This window comes from Dama dama, chromosome 24 (assembly GCF_033118175.1).
Source record: "Dama dama isolate Ldn47 chromosome 24, ASM3311817v1, whole genome shotgun sequence".
NCBI classification, from domain to species: Eukaryota; Metazoa; Chordata; class Mammalia; order Artiodactyla; family Cervidae; genus Dama; species Dama dama.
Genome location: NC_083704.1, coordinates 13,682,625 through 13,703,925, shown reverse-complemented (window position 1 = coordinate 13,703,925; position 21,301 = coordinate 13,682,625). Strand labels below are relative to the sequence as shown.

General features: G+C 40.4%; 1 protein-coding gene and 1 pseudogene across 6 annotated transcripts in view; one reads left to right on the top strand and one right to left on the bottom strand.

The window, feature by feature from the left end:
- The first annotated feature begins 6,713 nt into the window (after positions 1-6,713).
- The window catches only part of CLASP2 (cytoplasmic linker associated protein 2), a 170,350-nt gene continuing 155,762 nt past the window's right edge, over positions 6,714-21,301 (top strand). For 4 of the 6 annotated variants that reach the window (XM_061127700.1, XM_061127698.1, XM_061127697.1 and 1 more), the window contains exons 1-2: positions 6,714-6,952; positions 17,243-17,321. In XM_061127700.1, the coding sequence (XP_060983683.1) occupies positions 6,758-6,952; positions 17,243-17,321 (274 nt within the window). In that variant the 5' untranslated portion in view covers positions 6,714-6,757. The remainder of the gene's footprint in view (positions 6,953-17,242; positions 17,322-21,301) is intronic. The other 2 variants (XM_061127701.1, XM_061127699.1) reach the window with 1 other exon arrangement.
- LOC133046152 (L-lactate dehydrogenase B chain-like) lies at positions 12,784-14,319 on the bottom strand (annotated as a pseudogene).

Sequence of the window (21,301 nt, the reverse complement as noted above, 5' to 3'; positions counted from 1 at the left end):
ACAAGTGATCATATGTTATTTGTCTTTCTATTTCTGACTTACTTTACTTGATCATGTTTAGGTCCATCCATATTGCTGCAAATGGCATCATTTTATTCTTTTTATAGTTGAGAAATAGTCCATTGTATATATGTACCACATCTTCTTTATCTGTTCATTTGTTGATGGACATTTAGGTTATTTCCATGTCTTGGCTATTGTAAATAGTGCTCCTGTGAACATAGCGGGTGCATGTATCTATTCTAATTATGGTTTATTTTAAACTAATTTTTATCTAATTTTAAACTAATTTTTAGAATATAGTTGCTTTAGAATGTTGTGTTAGTTTCTACTATACAGAAAAATGAATCAGTTATACACATACATATATCCCCTCTTTTTTGGACTTCTTGAATTATTGTTTTGTTTAGTATATATGCCCAGGAGTGGGGCTGCTGGATCTTATGAAAGAGCTGCTTCTTTAGTTAGTTAAATCCTATATATTCTCAAACCTCTGCCAAATCCTATATAGTCTCAAACTTCTATATATATATAAACCTCTTCAAGGAAACCTTCCCAATTTACAACTCTCCCACCCCTCTTCTCTGTGCCAGCTAGACAAGGAGAGACTCTCATCCAGGCTTCCAGAAACCCTCTGCTTACCCGATCCTTGCATCCTAGAAATGTTGATTTTCTTGTCTCTACATAGGTATGTTGTGGGCAGAGATCATATCTAAATGAACTTTCCATCTGTGGCCTATGGTACAGTGTGTAGCATATAACAAGCTCTCAGAAGATATTTTTTGATGAATTAATGAAACATACAGAGGATATAGACAGGTAATAGTAGCCAGTGTTAACTAGACATTGCATAGGTACTTCTAGAGTTACTCAGATACTTGCTGTTGCTGTTTTAGTCACTCAGTCATGTCCAAATCTTTTGCACCCCATGGACTGTAGCCCACCAGGCTCCTCTGTCCATGGGATTTCCCAGGCAAGAACACTGGAACGGCTTTGCCATTGCCTTCTCCAGGAGAATCTTCCTAACCCAGGGATCGAACCAGGGCCTCCTGCATCTGCTGCACTGGCTGGCAGATTCATTACCACTGAGCCACGTGGGAAGCCCTACTCAGACGCTATACGCATGTTGTCTTATAACATGAAGACTATTTAGTTATCTTATAACCCAAAGACCTTAAGCTATACAAATTCAGTCACTTTTGGTCACAGGGACAGATAGGGCTGAACCTGGAATCCACGGCTCCTATATATTTGTTTTCTATTCAACATACTGGCATACCTGGTCACTGGCAATTATGAACAGAACATAAACTTCTGTGGACTGGACCCTCTTTTTATATTCTTCTGCAACCCTTATGGCTGTACAGATAGCTGAGGAAAGAAGAGAAGCAAAAAGCAAGGGAGAAAGGGAAAGAAATACCAAACTGAATGCAGAGTTCTAGAGAATAGCAAGGAGAGATAAGAAGGCCTTCTTAAATGAACAATGCCAAGAGTAGAGAAAAACAACAGAATGGGAAAGACTAGAGATCTCTTCAAGAAAATTAGAGATAACAACGGAATATTTCATGCAAAGATGGGCTCAGTAAAGGACAGAAATGGTATGGATCAAACAGAAGCAGAAGATATTAAGAAGAGGTGGCAAGAATACACAGAAGAACTGTATTAAAAAGACTTTCACTACCCAGACAATCATGATTGTGTGATCATTCACCTAGAGCCAGACATCCTGGAATGTGAAGTCAGGTGGGCCTTAGGAAGCATCACTACAAACAAAACTAGTGGAGTTGATGGAATTCCAGTTGAGCTATTTAAAATCCTAAAAGATGATGCTATGAAAGTGCTGCACTCAATATGTCAGCAAATTTGGAAAACTCAGCAGTGGACACAGGACTGGAAAAGGTCAGTTTTCATTCCAATCCCAAAGAAAGGCAATGCCAAAGAATGTTCAAACTACTACACAGTTGCACTCATCTCACAGGCTAGTAAAGTAATGCTCAAAATTCTCCAAGCCAGGCTTCAGCAATACATGAACCATGAACTTTCAGATGTTCAAGCTGGTTTTAGGAAAGGCAGAGGAACCAGAGATCAAATTGCCAACATCTGCTGGATCATTGAAAAAGCAAGTCAGTTTCAGAAAAACATCTATTTCTGCTTTATTGACTATGCCAAAGCCTTTGACTATGTGAATCACAACAAACTGTGAAAAATTCTTCAAGAGACGGGAATACCAGACCACCTGACCTGTCTCCTGAGAAATCTGTATGCAGGTCAAGAAGCAACAGTTAGAACTGGACATGGAACAACAGACTGGTTCCAAATTAAGAAAGGAGTACGTCAAGGCTGTATATTGTCACCCTGCTTATGCAGAGTACATCATGTGTACAAATGCCAAGCTGGATGAAGCACAAGCTGGAATCAAGATTGCTGGGAGAAATATCAATAACCTCAGATATGCAAATAATACAACCCTTATGGCAGAAAGTGAAGAAGCAGTAAAGAGCCTCGATGAAAGTGAAAGAGGAGAGTGAAAAGTTGGCTTAAACTCAACATTCCAAAATCTAATATCATGACATTGGTCCCATCACTTCATGGCAAATAGATGGCAAAACAATGAAAACAGTGAGAGATTTTATTTTGCGGGTCTCCAAAATCACTGCAGATGGTGAGTACAGCCATGAAGTTAGACACTTGCTCTTTGGAAGAAAAGCTATGACAAACCTAGACAAAATATTAAAAGCATAGACATTACTTTACTGACAAAGGTCCGTCTAGTCAAAGCTATGGTTTTTCCAGTAGTCATGGATGGATGTGAGAGTTGGACCGTAAAGAAATCTGAGTGCCAAACAATTATTGCTTTTGAACTGTGGTGCCGGAGAAGACTCTTGAGAGTCACTTGGACTGCAAGGAGATCAAATCAGTCCATCTTAAAGGAAATCAGTCCTGAATATTCACTGGAAGGACTAATGCCGAAGCTGAAGCTCCAATACTTTGGTCACCTGATGCAAAGAACTAACTCATTGGAAAAGACCCTGATGCTGGGAAAGACTGAAGGCAAAGAAGGGGACAACAGAGGATGAGATGGTTGGATGGCATCAGTAACTCAATGGACACGAGTTCGAGTAGGCTCTGGGAGTTGGTGATGGACAGGGAGGCCTGGTGTGCTGCAATCCAAAACGTTGGACACGACTCAGCAACTGAACTGAAATGAACTGAAAGAAAGTGAGGGAATTTCAGAAAAACACTGATTTCCGTTTTATTGACTATGCTAAAGCCTTTGACTGTGTAGATCACAACAAATTTGGAAAATTCTTAAAGATATGGGAATCCCAGACCACCTTACGTGTCTCCTGAGAAACCTGTATGTGGGTCAAGAAGCAACAGTTAGAACCTTACATGGAACTGACTGGTTCAAAATTGGGAAAGGAATATGGTAAGGCTATACATATTGTCACCTTGTTTACTTAACTTATATGCAGAGTACACCACGTGAAATGCTGGGCTGGCTGAGTCACAAGCTGGAATCAAGACTGCTTGGAGAAATATCAACCCCTCAGATGTGCAAATGATACCACTCTAATGGCAGAAGGTGAAGAGGAACTAAAGAGCCTCTTGATGAGGATGAAAGACAAGAGTGAAAAAACTGGCTTAAAATTCGACATTCCAAAAACTAAGGTCATGACATCTGATCTCATCACTTCTTGGCAAATAGAAGGGGAAAAAGTGGAAGCAGTGACAGATTATATTTTCCCGGGCTCCAAAATTTCCTGCAGACAATGATTGCATCCATGAAATTAAAAGATGCTTGCTCCTTTGAAGGAAAGCTATGACAAACCTAGACAGTATATTAGAAAGCAGAGACATCACTTTGCTGACAGAGGTCAGTATGATCAAAACTATGGTTTTTCCAGTAGTCATGTATGGATGTGAGAAATGAACCATAAAGAAGGCTGAGTGCCAAAGAATTGATGCTTTCGAACTGTGGTACTAGAGAAGACTCTTGAAAGTCCTTCAAACTGCAAGGAGATCAAACAAGGCAATCTCAAAAGAAATCAACCCTGAATACTCATTGGAAGGCCTGATGCTACAGCTGAAGACATAATGCTTGGGCCACCTGATGTGAAGAGTTGAAAAGACCCCTGATACTGGGAAAGGTTGAGGGCAGGAGGAGAATGGGGCAGCAGAGGGTGAGATGGTTACATAACATCACTGAATGGACATGAATTTGAGCAAACTCTGGGAGACAGTGAAGGATAGGGAATCCTGGCATGGTGCAGTTCATGCGGTCACAAAGAGTCGGACACGAATTAGCGACTGGACAACACAACGACCCTTAGGAAAGGAACCTTTAGACAGCAAGGAACAGTTACTACAGTAGTTGATTCAGGCCCAACTGCAGGGAAATTACCGGAGAAGGCAATTGCACCCCACTCCAGTACTCTTGCCTGGAAAATCCTATGGACGGAGGAGCCTGGTAGGCTGTAGTCCATGGGGTCGCTAAGAGTCAGACACGACTGAGCAACTTCACTTTCACTTTTCACTTTCATGCATTGGAGAAGGAAATGGCAACCCACTCCGGTGTTCTTGCCTGGAGAATCCCAGGGACAGGGGAGCCTGGTGGGCTGCCATCTATGGGGTTGCACAGAGTTGGACACGACTGAAGTGACTTAGCAGCAGGGAAATTACAGCTAATTAACAATGGAAGAAACTTTACATCACGATACAAAGAGAAACAGAGTAATATAGGGAAAAAAAACCTCAGAGTAAACACAGAAAAGGTTTCTTTGGATTTGGAGAGTGTATTATTGTTTTTGTTCTTATTTTGTTAATGTGAACATTTTAAGAATTGCATTAAATTCATTCACTTATTCAGCTTAAATTGATTGAGTACCCATTATTTGTCCAGCACCATCCTAGGGAAAACACAGATGATCTTGGAGTTTCTGTGTAATAGAAGAGACAGATATTTAAAATTATTAAATTGTGGCTGGAAATAATTAGCAGGAAGCTAAATACCATGTACATTTAGAATGTACTCTAGACCAGTTTACACCCACTAATATGACTTCCATATGTTGGCCACCTGATTCAAAGAGCTGACTGATTTGAAAAGACCCTGATCCTGGGAAAGATTCAGGGCAGGAGGAGAAGGAGGGCAATAGAGGATGAAATGCTTGGATTGCATCACCAATTCAATGGATATGCGTTTGAGCAAACTCTGGGAGATAGTGAAGGACAGGGAAACCTGGCATGCTGTAGTCTATGTGGTTGAAAATAGTTGGATACAACTGAACGACTGCATAACATCATCATGGATAAAACTAATCACCCCAACCATACTAAATATTGTGGAGGATGTGGAGCAACTGGTACGTCTGAGCACTGCTGATGGGAGTTTAATATGATTAACATTTTGGAAAACAGTTCAGCAGTTTCCTCTAAAGTTAAACATACACTTATCACACAGACCTAGTAATTCCAGTACTTGGTATTTACGGAAGAGAAATGAAACCTTGTCTCTGCACAATGACTTGTACACTAGCGGTTATAGCTGGTTACAGCCGGAAAACTGAAAAATGAAACAGTCCAAATGTCTATAAACAGGTGACTGGGTGACAAACTATGGTGCTTCCATATAAGGACTGCTCCTCAGCAATAAGAAGGGACTACTGACACGCCAGCCGCACTGGATCAACCTCAAAACATACTAGAGGAAAAAGTCCAACTCAGTAAAAGCAGACTGTATGAAGTCATGTGAAATTAAGTAATACCGAAACGTATGCTACCGTGATAGAAATCTGATTAGTATTTCCTGGCAACGCAGTGGTTATTGACTTGGAAGTTCCTGGAACTTCCTGGAGCGATGGAAATATGCTCGATCGTTCCTAGGGTGGTGGTTATTCACACTGGTGCATACCTTTGCCAAAACGCATGGACCACTTAAAATCTGTGCATTTTAGTCTGTGTAAATTAAACCTTTTTTTTTTTTTTTTTTAAAGCATAATCAAATGGTAACCCAACGAGTGGCGATGGCTGGAAGCAGGGGTCATTATTAAATTTTTTTTTTTTTAATATAAGAAAGTGTATTCTACAAAAAACAAAAAACCCCCAAACCCAAACAAAGCAACAACAACAAAAATAACATCAACAACAACAAACCCAAACGCCCAAAGCCTTAAAAAAAAAAACAACAACAACCAAATCTGGGAGTGGGGTTAGGGAAGGGGGAATTCCAAGTCAAAGAAACTTTCCCAAATATTGATTTCAAGTAGGAGGAAAACTTGAAAGGGTCTAAGATTTTACAAGGCGATGACTGGGTGCTGAGGTGGCGGACAGCAGAGAATCGTCGGCTTCCTGGGGGTGCCAACCCAGACCGACCGCAACGTCCCCAGACGCCCCACGACCCCCAGCAGCTCCCGCTGCGGCCGCCGCCTCCGCGAACCTTGTGTGCGGACCAGCGGGCAGGCGGGCGGGCACTCGCTGGCCGGCGTCGCGCTGACGTCACGCGCGCGCTGACGTCGCCGGCGGCCGCGGCCTCTGAAGCGGGTTGGGGCGCGGGGGGCGCCGAGTTTGACTAGTTTGGGGGGCTGCTGGACGCCTGGCGCTGCTCCCGCCGCCCGCCGCGCCCCGCGAGCCGCGCCCCGGCCGGACCGAGCGCGTCCCGCCCGTTCCCGCGGGGCCCCGCTCTGGCGGCTGGGCGGCGCTCGGCGAAAGTTGGCCCCTCACGAGCGGGCGGGCGTGCGGGCGGGCGGCCGCGGCCATGGAGCCCCGCAGCATGGAGTACTTCAGCGCCCAGGTGCAGCAGAAGGACGTCGGCGGCCGCCTGCAGGTCGGCCAGGAACTGCTGCTCTACCTCGGCGCGCCCGGCGCCATCCCGGATCTGGAGGAGGACCTGGCCCGTCTGAGCAAGACGGTCGACGCTCTCACCGGCTGGGTGGGCTCGAGCAACTACCGGGTAAGCGGCGGCTGCGCGGCCTGGCGGGGCACGCCCTCTCCCGCCGGCCCTTTAATCCCGGACGTGCTGAGGCGGCCGGGTGGGCCCCCGGGCACCTCTGAGCCGCCCCGCGGACCCTGGGTCCCCCGACTTGTCCCCACCGGCGAGCCTGCCTCTCCGAAAGCGAGCGGGAGCCCACCTTCCCACCGAGACCAACTTTTTCCACGATTGTGAGCAGTGGCAAACTCAGCGATTCCGTGACACCGTGCGGAGTTCCTTGGCACTAGGGCATTATGTTTCAACATCTATTTTTAAAAAATCAGTGATCATTTACATACGTAAAAGTGTAACAGACCCTTTATTATACATTCGTACGTACCTGTGTAACGCTACCCAGGGCGAGACGTAGGACAGGAAGATTCAGATTTTAAGTTCAAAAGAGATGTCAAGTTAATCCTTTTGAATTAGCATTTTTATCCTACTTAATCGCCTGGTTTCCTTTTTCTTATATAGTTTTTTTTCCCTGTTTCTGAAAGGTTGTGCTTTTCGTGTCTAAAGCATCTTTAGAGCATAATAAGGTGCCTGATTAAGTTTCCCGTTAAATCTAGTGAAAAGATTCTGACTTCATGGCATTATTTATTTGCTTTTCGTGTATAGTCGACGGAAAGCAATTGAACGCTCTGTGTCATTTTGTTTTGCCGCAGTTGAGGACTGACTCGGATTTGAAACCGTGCTGTGGCAGGTTAGCTGATGCTGGCAAAAAATAAAAAGATGAGGTACAAGAAGGAATGAGTGTTTCAGAAGAGCCGGTAGTAGGCAGGTTGTAATGTAGCCACGTTGCGAGACCAGGTAAATTTTCTGCAGTCAGCCTGTACTGTGGTTTTTACCAGTAACTTTGCTTTCTAGTCTTCTGGTGGCAGTGTTGTTTTAAAATGCTGGTCCAAGCCTCGTGCGGTTGAAGTGATTCTTCTTAGTAACAGATACTTAAAACAGCGAATAGGCTGTACTTTGAAAACTTTATCATCATAGAGAAGAAAGGGAAACTCTAAAATTATTATGCAGATTTAATGATGAAACTTAAGAGTTTTGGAAGGATTTGACTTTTTACAAGGGTAATAAACAGTTTGAGAATTAATCACCTCAGTGTTCCATTATATACTGCTTCTGTATTATTTTTAAAAACTTTGGGAAAAGTTAATGTTTAAGAATACACCATTACTGTTTAGAGGATTAGTCTTATTTCTTTGGAAGAAACGGCCTAAATTTACTTGCACTGTAAGAAGGGCATAAGCGCTTAAGATAGTTGATTTTTGTGTTGTAGCCTAGGCTGTTGTAGAAAGGTGGCTTTTTGGTAACGCTTACTCCCATTGCCACCTGAAGGTCCTTGTGTCACCCCTATGTTGCCCATGGTTGAATTGGCATTTGGGCCATTTCACTCGGCAGAGGTACCATCAGTGAGTGACAGTTGAGCGGTCCCATCTCTTGAAACATATTCTTGGCTTTTGTGATGCCACAGTATCCTGCTTTTCCTTTGATGTCTCTGCGCAGAACTTCTACTCATTGCTTTGTTTTTCCTTTAACTGGTCCTTCAGAATTAGACTCCATCAGGGACCTGACTCAAGTTCTTATGTCTTTACTACACATTGTCTCCATGCTCCTCGGCAGATACTGCCGCCTGAGACAGTTCTAGAGATGGGAAGAGAACTCCCGTAACCTCACCCACAGACTTCCTTGTGTGCCCCTGTCACCCTGCCTTTTCTGTCACAGTGAACAAGTCGCCTTTCTCTCTTCTACCTCCACATGGGTATTGAAGGCATGTGTATCCATGCCCTCTTGTCTTCTCAAGGACATGAATTCATCAGCTTGGATCTCTCCTGCCGAATCATTATTCCTCTCCTTTCTACTGAATTCTATAATATAAGACCTTTTCTGACATGGTTCGGGAGAAGGCATTCTAATTAGTTTCTTTGAAATTTATATGCTGAGTTACCAAGCTAAGTCATCATTTTTTACTGAAGGTACAATGACTATTGAAATCTTTTGAAAAAAAAGTGTATTAGTTTTTTGAATATACACACAAATAGAAGTATACTTAAATTTCAAATTATGCTGAACAAAATAAAGTTTTGCTTCGGATTTGTTAGTACTGCACAATTTGAGTGTCTTTAATAACAGTCATTGCTTCAGTGAATCTGAGCGTATACTTAATGCTAAGTATTATTCCAGATCTTGAGGACCCACCTATGAACAAGACTAGAAAGACTTATTCACTCAGCTTCATTTGGGCGTTAATTAAACACCTACAGTGTGCAGACACTCTTCTGGGCACTTGAGATTCAGAAGGGGATGGCAGCCCATTCTGTTATTCTTGCCTGAAGACCCATGGACAGAGGAGCATGGTGGGCTATGTGTTTAGTTCATGGGGTCACAAAGAGTCGGACACGACCGAGCGACTAACATTACTACATGAGGACCTATGATGTACAGACGTTCTTCTTGGCACTAGGATACAAGACTGAAAAAACGACAGAAATCCTTGCCTTTGTGTGCTTGGATTCTTGTGGGGGCAGAGGAATAAACAAGATAAATAACTGGAGTCTTTTGTGTATTAGATGATTATAAATGCTTTGGAGAAAAGCAGTGAAGGGAATAGAAGCATTGGGTAGGATGCAGATGTGTGAATTTTAAATTGTCGCTGAAGACCTCACTGACGGAGTGATTTAAAGCAGGGGAGTGAGATTGCTGCTGTCATGGAGATCCTATTAGAAAGAGGAAGGCAGATGGGTATACAGATTAGTTCCATGTAACAAGTGCTTATGAATCAACTGATGTGAAAGAATGAGGCGAAGATGAGACTGTTTGGGATGTAAAGGAAGTGAGGTGAAATTTGAGTACATTTAGGAAAGAAATACAGGAGTGAAGAATGCCTTTGGGCAGAGGAAACCACAGATGCAGAGAACTTAGTTCTGCTGAGGAACATAAAGTAGGCCAGTGTGGCTAGAGTTTCCATGTGAGTTGAGGTGTTCAAAGAGGTGCAACTGGGGAGGCAGGTAGAAAGAGCTGTATAGGATTTTATTCTAAATCATTGGAGGGTTTTTACTTAGAGGGTTGGCTGCTTTGTGAGGTGAGTGAAGTGAGCGAAGTCGCTCAGTCATGTCCGACTCTTTGTGACCCCATGGACTGTAGCCTACCAGGCTCCTCAGTTCATGGAATTTTCTAGGCAAGAGTACTGGAGTGGGTTGCCATCTTTGTGAGGAATGGACAGGTAAAGCAGCAAAAGAATCAGAGAGTTGGTGGCTCAGGCTGGTTTGGTAACAGTGGCAGTACTTGAGAAGTGAGAGACTGGGGTGTGATTTAGTGGTGGAGTCAACAGCATTGAGTATGAGGGTTGAGAGAGAGGAATTGGGGGTCAGTGCATTGCTTAAGCACTAATAGAGGGTGGTATTTACTGAAATGGGGAAGACTGAGAAAACAAGTCAGGTGAAGGAAGTAAAAAGTTAGGTTTGAGAAGGTTGTTTGACATCCAAGTTGAGATGTTAAACGAGCAGTTGGGATCTTCAGCCGAGTGGAGAAATCATTAATTGGAGGTTTAAAAATGTGTGAATAGGTATGTACATTATATTAAATATATATGCTCTGGCATTTGATTTTGGTAAGTCCTGTGATTTTAGGAGTCCCCAAATGTAAAAATGGTATTATAGCAATAAAAATCTTTCCTGTAAAATGCAGTTAAATATGATAACCACAATTTAAAGAGTCCTTAGTGAGTACCAGGCATTGTCTCAGGTGCTTTATTTCCATTATCCCATTTAATCTTTAAGGTGGCCTTAGAAAGCCAGTACTGTTTCCTCATTGTGTAGAAAAGATGTAAGTATTTTGGCTTAGGTCCTAGACCTGGTAAATTGGTAGAGTACTTGAACCAAGGGACATTAGAATTTTCCTTTCCTTTTCTGTACTTTGGTAAACCTCTTCAACATCCTATCATTTGTCATCTCTACTTTAACTCTCTTATTTTTTCTATTTGTAAATGTGATCATAAGTTGACTCTCAAAATGGAAAAAACACTAAATAGCATTTATATTATAAACTGTGTAGTGCTGGGCTAGTAACATGCTAGGATTTTAAGTCTTTTCTTGGAATCCAAAATCACAGCTCTTTTACCATGTAAAGGATGATGCTACCTTCCAGTGTTAGCAAAACCTTGATTGTACTTATAAACCATCAATTTCTTACAGTATACTATTTTTTTTTGTTTGAAGTCTGTCTGTATATATGGATCTCGTCTTTTTCTCTTACCTGCCACATAGGAAGAACATCCAGGTTTTTAACTCTTTACTATTCACATTGTTCTTTTGCATTGTCACCTTGTATGTGTGCATGAGAGTTTTGTAGGGTAGTGATTATGAACCCTGTCCAATTTAGTGCCCCCCCCCCCCCCCCCCTTTTGGTTATTTTTTGGCTGCGCCACGTGGCATGTGGGATCTTAGTTCCCTGACCAGGGATCAAACGCATGCCTCCTTGCGATGAAAGTATGGTGTCTTAACCACTGGACTGCCAGGGAAGCTGCCAGCACCCTCTTTTAATGCTGCCCCTTACAATCCTGAAATAAAGTTTATAGATAATACTCAATCCACATCATTTTTAAAAATCCCCAGTATGTTCTCACTGTATTATAAAAGAAAATTGCATGTAGTTACAATGAGATAAAATGTTTCAGTGTATAAATGTGCCAGCTTGGTTACCCAGGAAGACATAATGCTAGTAAGGTGGCTGCCCCAGTACATATTGCTGTAAATGTTACCACTGCCCATTCAGACCACTGCCGGTGTGTGCTTGCTGGTGGTTCAGACTTGACAAGTGGCATTACTGTCAGTGATTGTGATATTCTGGAACTCGAAATTCTGAACCTTGTTTCATTCCTTTCGTATAGTTTGTATAATTCTTTCTTTCTTTACTAATTGTCAAAATAATGAGGTAAAAATAATTAGCATGCTCCAGTGTTGGCCAGATAGTTTTTGTTATCATATGAAATCTTGCATTTAGATATGTCTAATACATTTCAAGTTCCTTAACCAGGGATTGAACCCATGCCCCCTACAGTGTAAGGGTGGAGTCTTAACCACTGAATCTTCAGGGAAGTTCCCAGTTATTATTCTTATTAATATCCAAACTGTTCTATCAGATGACCCTAAGAATCTTTGGTAGTCTTTGCTCTCCAGTATCATGAGATCATATTCCTGCTCCTGCCCTGGAATTAGCTACTTGGTTCTTTTTGTGGGAAATGGTATGTGGAAACTGCAACGTAGGTGCTAATGGAGCTTATTGTTACTCATTTGATCTTTGTTTCTAGGTTTTTTTCAATGAAGGGGGTTAGGTTTAATATAATTTTAAAGAATAATATTTCTTGAGTTCATACTGATATTCAGATTCAAGACTGCGTTATGTTTACTTATTTTATTTCATTTTCAATGAAACTAGTTATTGCTGCAAATAAGGTATATTCAAAATAGTCTGATTTCTTTATCTGTGGCTTATACCCTGTTCCCAGCCATAAAATTTTTTTTCTGATTGTCCTTCCATTGTTGTTGTTTTTTTTAAACATTGATAACTATATCCCTTGATATTTGTAGCCCTCCTTTAAAAATTTCTTTTAATTAAATTTTTTTAATTGGAGGAAGATTGCTCTACAACATTGTGTTACTTTTTGCTGGATAGCAATGTGAATAAGCTATAAGTATACATATATTCCCTTGCTGTTGAGCTTCCCTTCCATCCCCAACCAGTAGTCCCCTTTTTAAATATATATTAAATATGCGTCTCTCCAACTTGCTTTTTTCACTTAATGTATCTTGGAGTTCATTGCAAAGCAAGAGTAGGGTAGCCCTCAATTTTATTTTTATTTTTATTTTTTCCACACTACGCTAGGTGGTTTGTTTTATTTGTTCAAGGACTCATCTTGCAAGCATTAAAGCAAGCATGGGCTTTGATTCTGGGAGCCCAGATTCACAGATTTAGGAAGGCAAAAGCGAACTGTGCTCCATGTACATGGACGCAAACTAAAGGCTTGTGGTTAATCAAACTGTAGTTTTAAGTTTCTACAGCCTCGCAGCCAGAAGTCACAGGTCCTTTAGGTCCTTTTGGATGCCCCAGAGGGTATCTGCACTCTTCTTGAGCTGGGCAACCTCTTCATCCTTCAGCTTGTGGTTGATAACACTGGTTAACCCTCGAGCATTCAGGATACATGGAAGGCTCAGGAAAACTTCATTCTCAATGCCATACATGCCCTTCACCATTGTTGACACTGGGTGAATCCTGGATAGATTTTTCAACATGGATTCAATAAGATCAGCTACACTTAATCCAGTAGCCCAGTTGGTATATCCTTTTAGCTTGATGACTTCATAGGCACTCTCAACCACCATCTTACGCACTTCCTTCCAATTTTCACTGTCATTGTCTGTTCCCATTTCTGGATTCAGTTTCTGGAGAGAAACGCCTGCCACATTCACTCCACTCCACACAGCCATACTTGAGTCGCCATGTTCTCCCAAAATCCATCCATGGCAGCTGCTGGGACGAATGCCAAGTTTTTCAGCCATAAGGTAGCAAAATCTAGCAGAATCCAGATTACATCCACTCCCAATCACATGGTGCTTGGGTAATCCACTTAGTTTCCAGGTAACATATGTGAGAATATCCATTGGGTTGGAAATCACAATAATGATGCAGTCAGGACTGTACTTGACGATCTGAGGAATGATGAACTTGAAGACGTTAACGTTCCTTTGCACCAAATTCAGGCGACTCTCCCCCTCTTGCTGGCGAACTCCGGCAGTTACCACCACGATCTTGGAATTGGCAGTGACAGTAATCTTTGTCTGCCACAATTATTGATGTCTGAAGGAATAAGCTCCCATGCTGCAGGTCCATCATTTCTCCTTTGAGTTTATCTTCCAAAACATCCACAAGAGCAAGCTCATCAGTCAGAGACTTTCCCAGAATGCTGATGGCACATGCCATACCAACTTGTCCAACACCCACTACAGTTGATCTTATTGTTTGGGATTGTTCCCTCTTCTTCCGCAACTGGCGCAATCAGGTTTTCCTTAAGAGTTGCCATTGTACCCAGGGGAGAGAAAGTTCTCCAGACAGTGGTAAGGGCTGCACGAAGACAAAGTCAGCAGCATGCGTCTCCTCTGGCGCGGGATCCGCAAGGCTCAATTTTATTTTTAAAGTGTCATAGTTGTCTGTAGTGTGGATGTACCATAATTTCTTGAATCTGTCTCATACTGATGAATGTTAGGATAGTTTCCAGTCTCTTGCAATAATCTTTTTGTGTCTTCTCATAATTTTGCTGATCTATCTTCAGGATAGATTCCTAAGTGAGATCTTACTAAGCGTGCATGTTTTTCCTGCTGATTTCAGATACTGCTTTTATCATCTATTAAATTTTGTGTATGAGTGTGTCTGTGCACTTCCAGTTAAGTTTTTAATAGCTTTATTGATGTAATTCACATGTTATACAGTTCACTCATTTCAGGTGCACGCCTTATTGTTTTTTAGTGTATTTGCATGACCATCAGCACAGTCAATTTTGGAGCATTTTCATTACTTCAAAAAAAAAACCCCTGTACCATTTACCTGTTACCTCCTTATCCCTCTACATCCATCAGTCCTAAGCACTACTAATCTACTTTCTCTCTGTTTGGATTTGTTTGTTCTGGACATTTCTGATAAATTGAATCACACAACATATAACCATTTGTGTCTGACTTTTTCACTTATCAGAATGTTTTTAAGGTTTATCCATATTGTAATTTGTATTAGTCATTACCTTGCTGTGTGCTTAGTCGCTCAGTCATGTCCGACTCTTTGCAACTCCATGGACTGTAACTCCCATGTCCCTAGGGATTCTCCAGGCAGGAATACTGAAGTGGGTTGCCATGCCCTCCATGGGATCTTCCTAACCCACGTCTCCCGCATTGCAGGCAGATTCTTTACTGTCTGAGTCACCATGAAACCCATCAGTCATTACTATTTATGGCCAAATTGTATTTGATTGCATGCATATACCACATTTTGTTTATTTATCCATCTGATGGCCATTTGGGCCTTTCTACCTTTGGTCTGTAATGAATGATGTATAATGACATTGGCATGCAAGCATCTATGTCCTGCTTTGATTCCTTTGGGTTTATACCTAGGAGTGGAATTGTTGAGTTCTCATTATTTCTGCACCCACCCCCCCCACCCCCCCCCCCGCAACTTTGTTGTTGTTGTTGTTCAGTCGCTAAGTCGTGTTTGACTCTTTGTGACCCCATAGACTGCAGCATACCAGGCTCCTCTGTCTTCTGCTATCTCCCGGAGTTGGTTCACATTCATGTACATTAAATCAGTGATGCTATCTAACCATCTCATCCTCTGCTGCCCCCTTCTTTTGCCTTGGGTCTTTTCCAGTGAGTTGGCTCTTCACATCAGGTGGCCAAAGTACTAGAGCTTCAGCTTCAGCATATGTTCTTCCAGTGGATATTCAGGACTGATTTCCTTTAGGATGGACTGGTTTAATCTCCTTGCAGTCCAAGGGACTCTCAAGAGTCTCCTCCAGTACCACAATTCGAAAGCATCAATTCTTCAGCCCTCAGCCTTCTTTATGGTCCAGCTCTCATATCTGTACATGACTACTGGAAAAACCGTAGCTTTGACTATATGGACTGTTGTCAGCAAAGTGGTGTCTCTGCTTTTTAATATGCTGTCTAGGTTTGTCATAGCTTTTCTTCCAAGGAGCAAGCATCTTTTAGTTTCATGGCTGCAGTCACTATCTGCAGTGATTTTTGGAGCCCAAGAAAATAAAATCTGTCACTGCTTCCACTTTTTCCTCTTCTGTTTGTCATGAAGTGATGGGACTAGATGTCATGATCTTAGTTTTTTGAATGTTGAGTTTGAAGACAGATTTTTCACTCTTGTCTATCACCCTCATCAAGAGGCTCTTTTAGTTCTTCATTTTTTGCCATTAGAGTGGTATCATCTGCATATCTGAGGCTGTTGATAACTTCCTGCAATCTTGATTCCAGCTTGTAAATCATTTAGCAATACACTTTAGGCTTTCTCTTTTTTCCTGTACTTCATAGAGGGGTTTTCTCCTTTCCCCAGTGGTAAACTGCGGTTGCTTCTTCTTCTCTTGATGACTCATTTATGAGTAGTAGGGCTATTCAGTTTTCCTGGTCCAGCTTCAGTCTTAGATCCTTAAGGTAAAGCTTTATCAGAAATCCTGCCCCTCCTCAACTGCAAAGCTTTAATCATGAGAACCCAGCATGGTTTTCTGCTCCTACCCTTGAAGTTAGAAGGCTTTTTTTTTTTCCTTTTCTCTTTACTTAGTAGTTGTTAGTTTTTACCTCTGTCCAGGAGGATAACAGTGTTTCTCTTTCCATCTGTAGCTTCAAATTTTTGTTTCTTATAAGACAAGGAACTGGAAAAGGTTTGTGATTTGCTCGAAGAGGTAGCTACTCCTTTCTACCAAGACCTCTAACTACCAAGAGACTTTCTCTGATCTCCTGCCGAGTTCTCAGTCTTAATTATGAGTGTCTAGTGGAGGTTTATAGAGAAAGCCTGCAAGCTGATGTGAACTCTCCTTGTGTCTGCAGCTGATAGGTTTCTGAATTCTCATGCTAACCCACACTCAGGTATTAACGCGGAGTTGAACATACCTGAATTCTTTTTACCCACTTGTATTGTGGCTTCATCTTGCTTCCGTCCTCTTCCATGTGTGAGCTACTGCTTATGTCTCATATCTCTCCTTGGCGTCTGTCTTTCCTTAAGATTTCAAGCTAGATGATTATTCTACAACCATAACTTTCCAAATGGATTCAAGAATAATTACAGTTTTGTAGATTACTTGGCTTTTTCTTGTTTACAGTGGGAGTAATAATTTTTTCCAGTTTCTTCATCCTAGACGGAAGCTGGAATTCCTCTGTAATTAAATGTGCTGTTTTGCTTAAATGTTTCATTTAAGAAACATTTCAACATTACAGAAAAGTTGCAGGTATAGTCCGTGAACTCCTGTGTACCCTTTACCTAATTCACCAGTAATTAATATTTTGCCAAACAGGCTGTATCACTATCTTCCTGCATTTGCATATTATTATTGTTACTGGCTATTTAAGAATAGTGTGCCCTAAGCTCATGACTGTTCACCCTGAACATTTCAGTCTTTTTTTTTAACTTGGTAATAAATGAAGAACTTTATGTCACAGTTACATACTGTTATTATAATATGCATCTCTAATTTGTATTCATTACAATTTCTTTCTATAGGTGTCATTAATGGGATTGGAAATTTTAAGTGCCTTTGTGGACAGATTATCAACACGATTTAAGTCCTATGTAGCAATGGGTAAGTTAATTTTATTTACAAATTATTGTAGTTTTTTCATAGTTTTTTTTTTTTTTAACAGAATTAGTTCTCTGTAAATGCACAAATGTATACAACTCAGAGATCCGCTATTTAGCATTTTAATTTGCTGAGATATAAAAGAGTTTTTTTTTGACATAAAAGATTTTAAGCCTATTTAAATAAATATGTTTCCTTTAAGACAAAAACAAAAGCAAAAAAATTACTGAATATACATCTAACAGATTTTTACTTCATATTTCAAATTTTTTTACTGTGTCTTTTACTTTTTTGTAACATAGTAATAATTTATAACATAATTTGCAGCATCACTTTTCAGCCTTATCTGTGGTGAAGGACTAGTTTTTTGATTGCTAGTCTATTGCAGACCAGTATTTTATAAAATACAATACAAATAAATTAGAGCACAACTAAATGAAAAAAAAATACAAGGCTCAATTTTTTATTGTGAGTATCAACAAATGTAAAATTTACTTTGGTCACATTGTTTCCAAACCTTGTTTTAGGAAAACTCACTGTCTTGACCTCCAGATGTTTGTAGACTGGCCCTGGGCTGCCGGCCATGCTCTGAGCAGCACTTCTGGAGCGTTTGCAGTCCAGGGTGCTGTGCTGGGATCACGCTTGTGTATAGTAGCTAGATGGCAGAGTGGGCTTTGACTTACCTTCTCAACCTAAGTGACCTTTGTGTGCCTTTTGGAGTGCTTCAATGAGTGGATTTGGTCCTATTATATAGAAATGTATTTAAGGGTAACCTCAGATGTTTGTGATTTCTTTTATGGATTCAATTAATGCCTCAGAGTGTATCATCACCCTTATTTTCAAATTATCTTTTGTCAGCTTCATGTTCAGTATGCTACTCAATTCTGCCGATTTATGCCTTTATTTTTACTGCCTCTCCTTTCAACAGTATCTTAGTAACTGTCCCTATCTATACTATTTCCTTTTTAATCAATACCTGGTTCCTATTCAATCTTTGTATGAGTAGCTTCTGAAAAGATGATTTTTGAAACTGTCAGTCTCCTGGTTAAAATCCTATGGTAGATGTTAACATGTGTTACTTGCTTATGTTTTATCTTAAAGTATTTTGAATTAACATTTAGGACATTTTACATAAAAATTCATATTTGCAGCTTGACTTGAAAAATTGGCCAATGCAGCAACCCTGATCTTCTTTCCATTCCCACATATGAATATTGGCAGAAGCTCTGCTGTAGCTTCCTCTCTGTCTGGGTCATGAGCTTTCCAATCCTTAAGTTCCTCCCATCTCGTCTTATCTCCTCATAACTGGAATTTTGGTTATAATACACAGAGGTTGGAATACTGCAGTTCTCAGATCTGGTTCATTTTTGGTGTTTCTGGTACCTCCTTGACTGCAGGCATCTGAACTTGTGACCCTGCCCTATAAGTTGTTGCAGACAATATTTCAGGGTTCAGAAATTCTAGGTATTCCATAGCTCACTTACTTCTCACACATAACCAGGTGGAGTTTGACGTATGTGCTGACTGCTTGAATTTAGGTACTGTGGAAGTATTAGGACCAGAATCCTCATTTGCTGCCTCCCAGGACCATCCTGTTTTCAAAGCTTACTTCTGACTTTGCTGTCTTTGGAGTTTCAGTCTTCTCAGCCCATATGACTCTTCTCCACCTCAGCAGCCTTATTTATCTGTGATCGTCAGTAAATACTCTCCACTTTTGTTAATCAAAAACTTGCTCACTCTTGTTAGTTCTGGCTTAGCTTGTTTATGCCTCTGCTATGCTGTTATTTCTTTTTCAAATCCTCTCTTCTCCAGGGTCCTTCCTTTCTCTTTTAATGATTTACTTCTGATTTCAGTATCTGGGAGCTTTGCAGATTAATTTCACCCAGTACTGAATTTTTCTTTACTTCATGATCCTATACCCTTAAAAATTAATTAATTACATTGAGTTGTTTTTGTTGGTTAGTGTTTTTTGTATATATTTCCCACATATCTGCATAGTCTTATATGTGTAGCTTTTTATCTGTTAATCTCTTACTCTTTTTGTTTACCCCTGTGCATTTACTGTTAGTGTTGTTTTTGCTTAAAACCCTAAGTGTTCATTATTGTTCTTAGTGAAACTTGAGCTTGTTATTACTTGAGATTCAGTGTGATATAATAGGAATATTTCATCTCAGTTTTGCTACCATTTATTGAATGCCCACTTTTTATCCATTTACTGGGCTTCTCTCCTTTACATAAATGAAAGATTATCCTCAAATTATTATTTCTAATTTGTGTGACAAATTACCTCTACAAGATAGGCTGCAGTGTATCTTTGTGCTCTTAAAGAGATAGAGTACTAGACTAAGAATCCCAGGAGTTGACTTAAAGAATCTGCCTGCAATGAAGGAGACCCTGGTTCGATCCCTGGGTTGGGAAGAGCCCCTCGAGAAGAGAATGACTACCCACTCCACTATTCTTGCCTGGAGAATTCCACATCGAACATGACTAAGCAACTAACACTTCCTTGTTTTACTCTGTCGTAAATCTTAGCCAAACCATTTTAGAAGCCTTTCCTTGAAAGGAAATTGAATTAAGTTATGTGCTGGAGGTTTTTTTGATAACGTAACCTTTTAGGTATATGTAACGTGATATGAGTGGTACTGTTTTTCTTTTGATACACTTCAGTTATTAACTATTGTTATAGATATTTTTAATCTTTTTATATTAATAGTAAAGTTTTAGGAAAATTGGGATCCATGGTCAGTTTTAGTACCAAAAAGAGTATGGACTCTATTAATGTAATTCATTAATATATTTACATTTTCTTTTGTGACTAGATGTTTTATGGAAAAATTAAATGTTCAAACCTCCCCAAAACACAATTTAATTTAACACTGATTACCAACCTTGGTTGTTTTTTGTCTGTCCCCTACCCGCCACTCACACCCTTGGCCATGCAGGTTGCAGGATCTTAGTTCCCCGACTGGGGATTGAACCCGGTCCCTTGGCAATGAAAGCAGGGAGTCCTAACCACTGAACTGCCAGGGAATTTTATGAAAACAAAATCCAGTAAAGATATTTAAAGATATTTACAAATCTTAAACAGATAAGTTTTAATCCAAAATGATATTGTAGAAAGTATTAGAACAGTCAGGGTACGTGGTCCTCAGTTTTGCATCTTGTAAATGGTTTGCATCTTATATAATGCTAAGAGAATAAAATATACTAACAGCTATGCTTCCATGTTTATACTACCTAATAAAATATACTAACTCCTTCCATGTTTCACTGTCCAAATTCCAGTCTATGACAGATGTATTTATTTGTTTAACAAGTTATTTTTGAGAGTTTACAGAGTGAAAAGCTCTGTTTTGGATTTTGGATTCAGTGATTATTGATTGCATGTTCATCATGTTGAATAATAAATAATTTGGTGGTCATTATATATAGATCTGTAAGGAACAGTGCTAACTCTTCTGAATGCTTATTATGATCTTGGCACAGGTGCTTTTTTACCAGTTTTACATATTCTCTCACTTGCCATGTGAGGTATAGACCTGGATCCCTCCTTATTTTACAGACAAGAAAATCTGAACTAAGAAAAGTTTACTATCTTATGTAATAAAATAACCAGTAGAGCTAGAAATAAATCTTGTTCTATTTGACTCCAAGAGTATATATGTTAAAAAGGCATTCTAGTGGAAAAAATTTATGAAATTTTGTTAATAGCTGTAAGTCTGAAGTTTATGTAGTGTGAGGTTTTTTGATTTTGTTGTTTATATTTTATAAATTTTAGTTTTTAAATTGAAGTGAGCTCCTGTTTGGGTCAAATTTTTTTTTTTTGACTGCAGTGTAGGAGATCTCAGTTTTCCCACCAAGCGCAGAACCCTGCAGTGTAAACAAGTAGTCTTAACCACTGGACCACCAGGAAAGTGCCTTTATTTTCTTTTTGGAGTTAAACTCCAGCTCTCAGGAACGAAGTGTCTATTTTTATTTTCCCA